Here is a 12056-nt window from a genome sequence, read left to right on the forward strand (position 1 = left end):
AAGTGATATCCAATGTCTGGCCGATATCTGTGGACAGGAAGGCGAGAATTTAGGTCTGAAATTTAGCATTGAAAAATCAGGTGTTATGTTATTCAGTTAGAACAGTGAACAATGTCAGTAGAGGCCAGGAAATACCTTGGCTAAAAGAATATGAATACAGTCCAGCCCACATATAACGAACTTGATCGTCACGTGGCATTTGTTCGTTGTATCCAAAGTTCGTACTAAGTGGACCACCTATAATACGGGAAAAAAGAGCAAGCGAGACGAAAGTTCACTTTATTTTTGAAAAAAGTCCGTGATGCATGTCTGCTTCTTCAAAGTTGATCGCATCACTGCCGTTTCTAATTTTTCCAGCGCGGTAATATGTTCATCACCAAGGCCTCTGCTGCACACGATTTCCTTAAGCGACGCGATGTAACCGATCGCGGTTGAAGCGTTCACAGCAACCGGCGGTAGAGCAGCATCCTCGTCCTCGTCGGTCTCTGGGCAGTCAGGAAGGGCTCGCACTTCACGCACGATAGCTTCGTCAGTGCATGGCTCGGCAATGTCGGCGTCGTCATCAGCAGAAACGAAATCGTCCCAGGCAACGTCAGGTCCGGCCAGCTGCGTGTCAACGACGCGTTGCCACAAGTCCTCGTGCGACCGGCCTTCCGGTGGGTGATCTATGGCGTCCTCGGTGCCTGGGCCCATAAAACCCGCCTTGCGGAAGCAATTTTCTATGCACTCCGCGGTGAGTTCCATCCACGCCGCTTTCAATATGTCCACGGCGGCAAGCAAGCTGATGCGAACTGGCATGGCAGCATCAATCGCGATCAACAAGCGTTGGATGACGCGCCGCCGGTAGCACACCTTGAACGCATGAATGATGCCCATATACAGCGGCATAGGCCCCTGTAGTTGACCGCCGGCTCGGTCAACTACAGGGGCCCGACAGCTTTGCGTTCGCTCTAACCGAGTGTTGAGGCCACAACAGTTCGTTCTATGTGAGACAATGTGCCATTGCCCCAATATATATTTTGACGGTAGCACCGCCCTCGTTCGTACTAAGCGAGCGTTCGTTATATCTGCGGCTGTTATAAGTGGGCTGGACTGTACCTTGCTATATGAATAAACAAAGGCAAGAGATATAGGGAAACACAGGAAAAAATAACAGCAAAGGGAAAGAGAAATGCGGCCGTAATGAAACACTGAGCATTATGGGGATACAATAGGCACGAGGTGCTCCAGGGTATGTGGAAAGGTGTAACGGTTCTAGGACTTACTTTTGGAAATGCGGTTGTTTGCTGTAAATCAGGGTTACAATCAGGACTCAATGGGAACCAAAGGTCGGTGGGAAGCCTCACATTGGGCGCTCACAGGAAAACTACAAATGAAGCTGTGCAGGGTGGTATGGGCTGGACAAGCTTTGAAGTGAGGGAAGCTCACAGTAAAATTGACTATGAAGAGCGACTGACAAATATGAAAAAAAGTAAATGGGCTGGAAGTGTGTTCAAGTATTTGTACAGGAAAAACATTGATTCACAGTGGAGGAAAAGAACTAGGAAGCTTACCAGCAAGTATGCGGCCTGTAGGGTGGGCAACACAGCAACAAAGAATGTCAAGCGGAAAGTCGGAGAGGCTGAGATAATCTCATGGGTGGCAGCAATGGAAAAGAAACCTGTTGTGAGTAACTACTTAACAGGAAAAAAAACTAAATCAGGAAAGAAACAGTTTATAATAACTCAAAGGGAAGCTCATTACTTTTCGAAGCGAGGTCAAGATGCCTTAGAACACGCACCTATAAAGAGAGATATAAGAAAGAAGAAGAAGCATGTGCTTGCTGCAGTAAAGCTAGGGAAACGATGGAGCATGCTTTCTTAGAATGTAAACACATCTGCCTAGCGGTCGATTTAGGCACCTCTGGCCTCCTTGATGCCCTTGGGTTCGGTGAGAGCAGGGGAAAGTAAACATGTCCGCAATAGGTATTACCGTAAAAACCGGAATATAGGTCGAACTTTTTTTCAAAAAACCATTGCGAAAAGTCGACCCTCGACTTATATACCGGACATTGGCGGAAAAACTACGGAAGTCTTGCAACAATGGGCGGATGAAGTACACACCCGCCTTCACCATCGCCATCAGCAGCAGCGCGGCGTCTGGCATGGCGACGCTGTGGCACCGGCATTTTGCGTTTCCATTGTCGCAAAGTTATGTTAATCAAAGGCTGCACTTTCATTTTGTTTCAAAATGAGCGGGAGCGGAAGGCGACGTCAATTCACCGTTGCCTTCAAGAAAAAGGCGATTGAGTACGCAGAAGCCCACGGCAACCTAGCGGCACAGCGCGAACTTGAAGTATCCGAAAAGAGCATTCGGTAGTGGCGGAGGCAAAAGCAACGTATTACAACTTGCAGCAACCAAAGGAAAACGTCATTTCGTGCCGGATCACAGCGGACTGCAGAACTGGAAGGCAAGGTTGCGGAGTCCGTCCGCGAGCTGCGTGTAAGATCGCTACCTGTGACTGCCGAATGCATCCGTTTGAAAGCGGTAGAGATCGCATGCGCCTATGGACTGGGCAGCGAGAAGCACTCGTCATCCGACTCTGATCAAAGGCGTTGCTCTGATTCGGAGTAGCACTTGCGCACTTCGTGCCCTTCTGTGTGCTGTACACCCGACGAATTTTTAACAGTATCACGCGACCATCGACCCGCGTGTTTGTCAGCACCTTATCATCACGGCACGGAGCGGCGAAATAGCGAAAGTAAGGGCATGTGTACACATGCGCGTATCTCGTTTGTTTCGCTGCTCAGCGCCGTTAATAAGGTGTTGACAAGCACGCGTGTCAATGGTCGCGCGATACCGCTAAAAACTTGGCCGGGTGCACATGCGAGCAGCATTTAAATAAATACTGTCACCATTGTGCAACCCCCTGAGTCGGATTTGTTTCAAGGTAAGTAAGGGTGTCATGTCTTTCGGTACTTTTGCCATTGAAAAAGATTTTTTTTCATTTTGAGAATTCGTTAGTTGGGGGATCGACCTATATTCCAGTCCAACCTATAGTCCGGTTTTTACGGTAGTAAGAGGCGAGTAGAAGATTGGTGGAAGTAGACAAACGACAAACAACGGAGGTGGTGTACAAAAACAAAGTAACCTTAGGCAACCTAATAACAAGAGTTTGGTGATGCAATCCACCGCCCCATTCCAAAGGGGATACTCATAGCATCCATAGATCCATCCATCCAAAGAAAGCGACGGGAACAGTGGCACGCTTTTGAAGAGGCAACAACATGTTGCCGCACAAGAATGTCCGACTGGGCCGTCGGATCTTGGCGTGTCAGAGGGAGCTGTTCAACGCACTGTTCACTTGAGAAAGGAAAGTGATGCCGGAATTTACTTTCTGCCATCTCTTCAAACACATTTTGCACCTCCGACCGCTTGCTCCCTGCTCGAGCAATGCCGAAGTTCCCCCTGCAGGCTCCATTTTCTCGCATTAGACAATGTATTGGATCCGAACGTGCCATTCCATAGCCACATTTACAATTTGAATACAATCCAATCCACCAGATGTGCCATGCGAAGCCTGTCTCGTAGCGAGTGCATGACCGCTCAAACTGCACAGCTCTCGTCGCATACTGCTCCTAGCAGACGACGTGCTCAGTTTCAAATAATTGACAGAAGTGTGTCGTCATTGTGACGTCACCAAAAACATGGCTGCACCCCAGGTTTGCAAACAACTAAAAATGTACTTCGATGGTGTCACATGGCCCAAGTGGCTTGAGGTCCACTCCAATGTAGCTTTTTGAAACTGCCACATAAATTTTCAATGTTATTGAGCACAAAACACCACCACAACATAATTGTGTTGAAAGGTAGGTCAAATGTTTATTACTGCAGACATGCATCTGAAGAAACTAGAGATTGCATTACTGGCAAGGCCAGCACATTACACGAGACCAAGTAGTTTTCTGTTCTGGCTCATCATCATTAGACAGTCCAGAATAGTGTGTGTGTTAAATCAAAGTATTTTGTAGGATTCAACATTGTCTTCCCCTAGAATATTTTTGATTTAATGTACAAGAATGTAAAAAAGTTAACAGACAAAGCAGCATTTGGTGCGTCTTGCCAAACCTGTCCAAGCCAAGACAATCCACTAGCGCACATCCTGCCATTAATATAGGTGTGTTCCAATTCTCGCCAGCATCGGAGACAGTCTACGTAGACAGCTAAGACGGCCGAGACAGCTTCGAGGCCAAGTAATGGAACGAGTTTCGAGCCATCTGAAAGACTTATGTCTTCGAAGACGCTTCTGCGACATGACGCCACCTCGCAGTTACAAGAAAAAGTTGAAAAAAGCACACATTATTTCTGTATTTTAAGTATTTGCACCTGTGAACCTATGAAAAACAAGATCTGACTTGCATTAAGGGCATAGGAAAGCCTTACTATGTTTTCTTGTATGCAGACTACCTTCCTGCAAGTTGCCAAGCGTCCTGTTCAACCACTATCTTGTTTGGACAGGAAAGTAGCCTGCATCATTGTTGAATTCGATGCTGTCTTCGCTAAGGTGTTTACTTCGTGAGGATTGGAACGAGACTTAAGATGGCTGCTGTCCCCTTACTCATCTACTTTGTCGTCTGCAGCGAGTATTGGAACACAGCATGTGCTAGCAGTCTTTTCAGGCCTACAGATGCTAGAATCCCTGAATTGTCTTGGAAATCGGGTAAGCTAGCCAGTTGAGATTCGGATAAGTTGAGAACTTAATTCACCGTCTATTGGTGATCAAAAATAGCAACAACGCAGCCAACATGACAGTTCACAAGTGGGAAGCCACAGATGCTAATGTGTTTGACAATGCTATTTCTTAGCATACATAAACATTACATACTTAACTTGCTCGATGGAACGATAGGATGCATAATCTCACAATGACACGGTGCGAATGCCATCATGGTGAACAGCCAGCCTTTCAACTACAGATGGTTAAATAGCTTTGTAGATAAGGTACTTAATGTGACCAATTCAGCCTGTATTTCAGTTATGTTACACCACTGCTAAGTACAAACACAAGTATGATTGAATAAGATGCAGATGCGAGTTTGTCAACTAGATGGCTTGGCTTGTTTGACACTTTGTCTGTGGGTAGCTACAGTGGAACCTCGCCTATACGTTCTTCAATTTTGCGACTTACTGGGTTTTACAATGGATTAATGCAGTCCCGGCAAACTCCCCATAGCCATAGAGAGAATGCATCAAAAACCTCGATTATATGAAGTGAGAATAAGCACGACCTGCGCAACACTGTGAACCCAACGGCGGATGCTTCAGAAGTATCACCAGCTTCTGGCAGCTCCTTCGCGGTGCCATCTCCTCGGTCAGGAAGGGACATGTGGAAAGCTCAGATTGGTTTCCAGGCTCCCTCGTGTTTGCTGCCCTCTCATCGTTCCATTCCCTTCTTCTCCCTCTTCATGTCGCTCAACCACCGTCGTTGCAGTCTCATTGAGCTCTCTCTCTCTCTCTCTCTCGGCATTTTTTCTTTCCCCCCCCCCCCCCCCCCCAACAGCGCCTCCTCCTGTCATCTACACATTCGCATACACTGCATTTCGGGCACTGTGCCAAGAGTGCTGTCAGCTGCATACTTTAACATGTCCATTGCCGAGTATTGCAAATGTGAAAATATACCTGTCCGAAAGTGATCAGCCGAGAATACCGTATTTACTCGCATAATGATCGCACTTTTTTTGTCACAAAAATTGACGCAAATGCAGGGGTGCGATCATTACGCGGGTTAAATTTCCCGCGAAAAAAAAATTTTTTTTTTCGTCCCGCGTTTGCTGCGGGATGCGAGATTGCGGGTGCGGGACACCAAAACAAAAATGGCGGCCGGCGGAGCAAGCCGAACGCGCCGAACGCGATTTTTTTTTCTTCTCATCAGTACATTACGTGCAGTGAAACAGTTTCTTCCGTATCAGTGATGAATAATATCGTTAATGTCGGCAAGTTTGCGGCAATAACGTAGCCATGTCCACTTTGAGGAGACAGAAACAGGTGGGCGCGCTTAGCTGCCAGTGACATAGAAATGTATGGCCGACGTGCTGCGGAAACTGCGGCATCTGTCTTCACTACTATCCTAATACGGCACGTTTCCGCTAAGGGTGGGCGAACATCTTAGCTGTGTTACAAGCGTCGGCGCATGAATAGGGTACACCTTTAACGTATCGGAGTAAACGTGGCTACTATCATTGCCGCGCGCGATTTGTTGCGTGCTCGCGAGTGCAAAAGCAGATGAAAAGAATGGAAATGCGCCTTTATTATTTTTGTTGACATCACCCATTATAAAGCCAACCCATAATAAAGGCAAGTTTGGTTGTACCTCATTTTGTCATGGAAGTGCGGAAAGTGATGAAAGTATTGAAATGAGGCATCTACTTAAGAATGTTTGGTGCGTGCAGGCCGCTTGGCTTGTCTTGAAGAGTCATTCGCGTAGCATTCGACAAATGGTAAGCGCGATCATTATTCTCTAGACTTAGCACACGACATATCGCTGCGGCAAGTTCGGGGTGCGATCATTACGCAGGAAATAAAAAAAATCGAATTTTGACGACAAAATTTAGGGGTGCGATCATTACGCGAGTGCGATCATTATGCGAGTAAATACGGTACTGCCCCTAGTATGTATGGAAAGTGCGAAAGCCTGTGTGAAGATAAAACTGATTAACCAGCAGAAGGCATGCAGATCATGGCCAGGCAAATAATGCCTTTTGGGAATTAAGTCTTGTGATCATAAGAAGTCCTTGTTCTTCATCTTGAGTTAATCATGTCAACAGCAGAATGCACTTTGTGCTCAATAGAAAATGCAGTGTGGTATTCACGCAAAGCTTCCTGCCAAACATGAAGCAGCCCCAAAGTACAACACTCAAGAATCCGCCACCAATTTTCATCAGCATGTCAGTGAAAATGTGCACCGACGCTTTCATTTATTGTCATTTCCCACAGCAGCAGTAAGGTAAAAGTTCAGATTAGTTGGTGGGTCATCCTAGAATATATGCCTACAGCGCAGGACTAAACGTGAAGAAAGACAAGAAAACACGAACGGTGCTGTCTGTGTCCTTGCAGAGCTGTCCGAGTTTTCTTGTCTCTGTCCACATTTAGTCCTGCACTGTAAGCACCCATTTTAGGAGCACCAGTAAGGCAACATACGCACACAAACAGCCATAAACATGAATGAAAAAAAAAAAGAATCTATATATTAATAACAATCACATCAAATAGAAAAAGGACTAGAAACGTGGAGAACGTTGACGGCATAGGGCACTACATTAAAAGTTATGTACAAAGCAACAACTAAGCACTCAGCAGTTAACACTTTACTCAAATAAACTTGGTTTATAGGCTGATGAGGTGAGAGGAAAATGCATGTAAGCGCTAGTCAATGGTTACACCTTTTGGATGCACAATCATGTCAACACAATGCGTCTTTAGTCAGCACAGGTTTCAAGGGACAACCAAAGCACTAATAAAAGTACCAATTAGTGTTCGAACTATCCAAAGTATCATTTTTATAAAGAACAGAGCTTTTCACAGTAAGAAAATGGCATAAACATAGGACAGGATCAACACTGCTATCGGAAAGATACGGTACCAATTTCACTGACAGAATGTCTGCTGTTTGCATTTCGTAAACTGAAGCAGGCAAAGCAAAAAATGGCAGTTCATCCTTATTTTATCAGATTTTTCTACAGAACAGCTCATCGGTACTACTCCTTCACTTTGCCGACACTATCTAGGGCAATGTGATATTCTCTCTGTGCAGCCCTCACACTCAAGAGTTCTGCCCCAAAGAATATTGCCTCCGAGATCACCAGCACAGCAAAAGAAGTGATTTGCCATGGGCAATGACAATCGTAGGAGAAATGAAACTTGAGTTGCAGCTTTCTCTGCAACAATGTGATCTCTTCACAAGAAAGAACAGTTACAAGTTTTAGGAAAGGGTAAGCTAGCATTCTAGGTGGATACAGTGCTGTTGTATATATTTAACATGTTCACCACAGCGATACTTTTCAATGCCCTGATTTCTGTGTGTCTTTGTTTATCCACCGGTGGGTCACACATCAGATTCACCAAGTGTGTCATGACTGACCAGTGAGTCTCAACTTTCTCAAGCTTCAGACAGATGTCACAATGTTTGCAAATGGAAGCAAAAAAAAAACACACACACACACTTGTCTGCACTGATTTTTCTCAAAGAATTGCTTCCTCACTACAGGAAGGATGTGCATTTTCGTGTGTGAACAGAGGGGATAACCAGTGTGACCAAATAGTAATACACTTTGTGGTGAACATGTTAAACAAGGCAAAACACTCCTAATTCACAGAAAAAATACCATTTGATTAAAGGAATCTGCTGTAATAATCCTTGAGCTTTTCAGATTTGTGTTTCATTCTGGCATTGCAGCAGCACACTGCATGTAGCAAGGCCACTGTAGTTAGCACTAACCACAAGGGGACGACGGAGGGCTGCGGTCGACGCGGCGCAGGACACGCTGCACGGTGCCCGGTCTTGGCACCAGAGAGAATGCGGCTGTGGCCGCACCTCGCTCGGGAAGTGTTGGCTCCAGACCGGGCAGACCCAGGGCCTCTTCAGAGGCTGCATCAAAGGGCAATGTGCTGAGTGCACAGACGCACACACTCCAGGGTGAAGAGGGCACCTAGCCACCGCCGTCGCACTGTCCTGACCCAGTCGGAGACGTTTCCATTCAACCCTTTTCCTGGCAACAGACAATTAAATTTCCCGGAGAACGTCTCCTTTGTCTTGGCAATGAAAAATTCTGCGGCAACTTTCGGCCACCTGCCAGGTGTGCCAGCATTACCATCACTTGTGTCTCCTAGTGACTTTAATGTGGCCTTGTGGGGCACCAGTGTTGTGCACAGGTATGCCAAAGCTTGGTCAGCATTGCCGATATGCCCCAAAGGCCTGGCGTGTTATCGTCTGTTGGCTTTGCATCATAACTAACAAATAAATTGAGCCCCCTCATTCGCCTTATTATTCAGGCTAATTACACTGTGCATTAAATTCCTCCACCTTTCCCCAGGATTGAGTTGGCATAGAAAGAACACCACAGCGTCACAGCTTACAGAAAGCTCCCCCGGATCGACTGGTCTGCCCACGCACTATATGCGTGCAGCATAAATTTGGCCCAAACCACGAGTACTGGTTGAGGGCGTCACAAGCACACTTGCCTTACAAAGAAAGCACTACTCAACTTTGAAGTGAAGGAGTCGCATTTATTTTTTGTCATAACACAATTCTGTCACAGAGGGCATAGCGAGTGAATTCAGGCATCCTGCCGATCACCCCCTACCTCCCAACCAGGCTAATGTTGCAATAAATGCAACAGACAAAAGGGCTACACGAATCCCTAATTAGTGCAGACCCAAACACTACTGTGCAGTCTAGGTAATAATTTTTTGCTTTCTTTGTTAAGTGGAAAAGCCTCTCAAATATCTCAACATTTAAAGTTGGTTTCTTAGCAACAATCATCAAAGCAATTAATTTACCATTTGCTGAACAAGAACTGCATCTATATACACTTTTGGTACTATCCCCTCAGTTGTAGGGTATGCCACTTGTTTTAGCCAAATCTTGTTACTTTTGGCAACAACAAAAATGCACTCATTCAGCTTAAGGTAGATTTAACCCTGCGTGTAAACAATGTGGTTTCATTTTCCCTTCAATGTGCTGAGTTCTGCTACACAAAACCATGCTGATGAAGGCACTGACACGTTTGATAAGATGTTTAACATGCCAGATTCCACCAGCAATGGCAAAAGAATACCGTATTTATTCGAAAATAGGTCGAGCACAAATATAGGTCGACCCCTATATATTGTGCTTTCCGAGAAATAAAAAAAAAATTATTCAGATATAGGTCGACCCATTAGACTCTGCACGTTAGAATCGAGTACGACCTTAAATCTGCGTCACCATATCGCCATCAGCATTTCAAAATAGCCGCCTCGTACGCCCTTCAAGCCTAGCTGCCATAGGTTCCTCCATGTGCTGTAGTATTTGTGCTTAGACATTAGTCCACCCTCTGTCTTCCTGTTTTCTGCGTTTGCTCGGTCAGCATGAAGTGCCGAGTTCATTGTGATGCCGCATTTAAAAGGAAAGTGACCATGTATGCAGAGACGGACAGAAGTTGGGCCACATCACGAGCGTTCGGAGTGCCCAAAACTTGCATGCGGAACTGGCACAAAGAGAAGGATATAGTTTTCGCCAGCAAAGCAACACAGTTGACTGAAGCAGGACGTATTTGCGATGATCCACTTCCGACAACACGACCACCTCAGCCCAATCTTGAAAGCGATCTTGAAAGAGTGGGCCATGTACTGCGTTTTTGCCGCTTATAGTTCACGCTGAAGCAAGAGGCAGGTGTTGCCGCACTTCCTCATTGCAGCGTTTTGACAGCGAGTTTCCGTGGTGATCGAGTGAGATGTATTTATATTTGCTTGCGTGTGTGTGACACCATGCTTGTTAAGGGGGGGAGAAATGTTCATAATGTCTCCCTGATGCTTTCATAAAAGTTTTGGAGCGATATCTTGAGAACATTTTATTAAATTTTATTGAGCAGAATTTTTCTTCCTCGAACTTTCTGGAGAGCCTGGCGAACTTACAAAACATGATAGAATGCTTGTTAAGTATTGACTGTATAGGTAAATGTGTGCTGAAGGTCGTGACATTCTTCCTTTCTTTTTTTTTTCTTCGCAACACAAATTTTATGGGGTGAAATTTTTTATGTTACCTTCGCATCAAGCACACTTTCGGGGTTAACGAATAGCCATATCATAAACTTACAAAGGCTCAAGATAAGAAAGCGAGAATCTCACGACCTGCATTGTGGCCCAAGGAACGTGAAAAAAAAAAAATACGTAGTCAAAATATGTTAAACGGTAACAAAGATATCAGCTCCAGAAACTGAACAGAAACGCAAAAAAAGTTTTGAGAAAATGGCTCTCAAAGTTTCACCTTCTCTTCAGTTCTTTAAAAGGCACCAAACTTGTAGTCTTTGGGATGTTTTGTGATGTGGGGCTTCTTGTACGTGGCCTTTGGTTTGGTGTGCTTTCGTTCCCCCCCGCCCCCCCCCCCCCCCTATTTTTTTGTATAACATTCTTTGCTGCTGCTTTACAAAGAGCATGGTGACTGGGTGTCAAACCAAGAGACATGCAGAACTGTGTGGGCATGAATATAGTTGCAGTGTTGTACCTGCAGGCTGTCTGATTGATAGCAGTCTCCAGCACAATCAGTGCGGCATTTTTTTCTTTTGGTAGAATTGACCATGTTAGTGAATAAAGGCTCCGAGTGTCAGCAGCCTTCCAAGTCATTTTTCACCTGACAATGGCTGTGGAACTTAGGATCAGAGAGCCAGTGATAGATAGATATGCAGCTGCTAGGTGCTTTCCAGAATCGCACTTTTTTATGATGCCTCGATCACTTCTGCAGCCAGGTGTCTGTGCCAGCCCAAGGGCCTAGTGTGAACAGCACACATGACGAGGTTCTCTTTATGAAGCGGTGGTATGATAATGTTGCGAGCTATCGTGACAATATGATAATAGAGTGAATGCACAATATGCTTGGTTGCAGGCCCGAGGTGCTGTCGTGCGAAATGCCTCGCCGCAGATACAAGGAGTTGACACTCGATGTGCTTAGTCATGCAGTTCGAAGTGACGAAGCACAAAATTCCTAGCCGCGTGCTCGAGGAGTCGACACTCGATGCGCTTATTCACGCAGTCCAAGGCGCTGACGTGTGAAATGGCTAAACATGGACTCTAAGAGTCGGTTGATATGCTTAGGCACGCAGTCGGAGCTGCCGACGGGTGAAATGCGTAGTCTCGGGCTCGAGAAGTCTACATTCGATGCACTTATTCGAGCAGTCCGAAGTGCCAACGCGCGAAATGCCTACAAGCAGGCTCGAGGAGTCGGCACTCGATGTGCTTATTCACGCAGTCCAAGGTGCTGGCGTGTGAAATGGCTAAACATGGGCTTGAAGAGCCAACGCTTGATGTACTTAGGCACGCAGTCG

The 12056-nt window shown here is 45.8% G+C and overlaps 1 protein-coding gene across 4 annotated transcripts in view; it reads right to left on the bottom strand.

Moving 5' to 3' along the window:
- Positions 1 to 12056, bottom strand: part of LOC135909338 (ubiquitin carboxyl-terminal hydrolase 11-like) — a 227289-nt gene that overhangs the window by 8618 nt on the left and 206615 nt on the right. For 3 of the 4 annotated variants that reach the window (XM_065441279.2, XM_065441275.2, XM_065441277.1), the window contains exon 18: positions 8474 to 8623. In XM_065441279.2, the coding sequence (XP_065297351.1) occupies positions 8474 to 8623 (150 nt within the window). Of the gene's footprint in view, positions 1 to 8473; positions 8624 to 12056 lie in introns of those variants that run through there. The other variant, XM_065441276.2, reaches the window with a different exon arrangement.

The sequence above is a fragment of the Dermacentor albipictus genome, chromosome 1, assembly GCF_038994185.2.
Source record: "Dermacentor albipictus isolate Rhodes 1998 colony chromosome 1, USDA_Dalb.pri_finalv2, whole genome shotgun sequence".
Classification (NCBI taxonomy): domain Eukaryota; kingdom Metazoa; phylum Arthropoda; class Arachnida; order Ixodida; family Ixodidae; genus Dermacentor; species Dermacentor albipictus.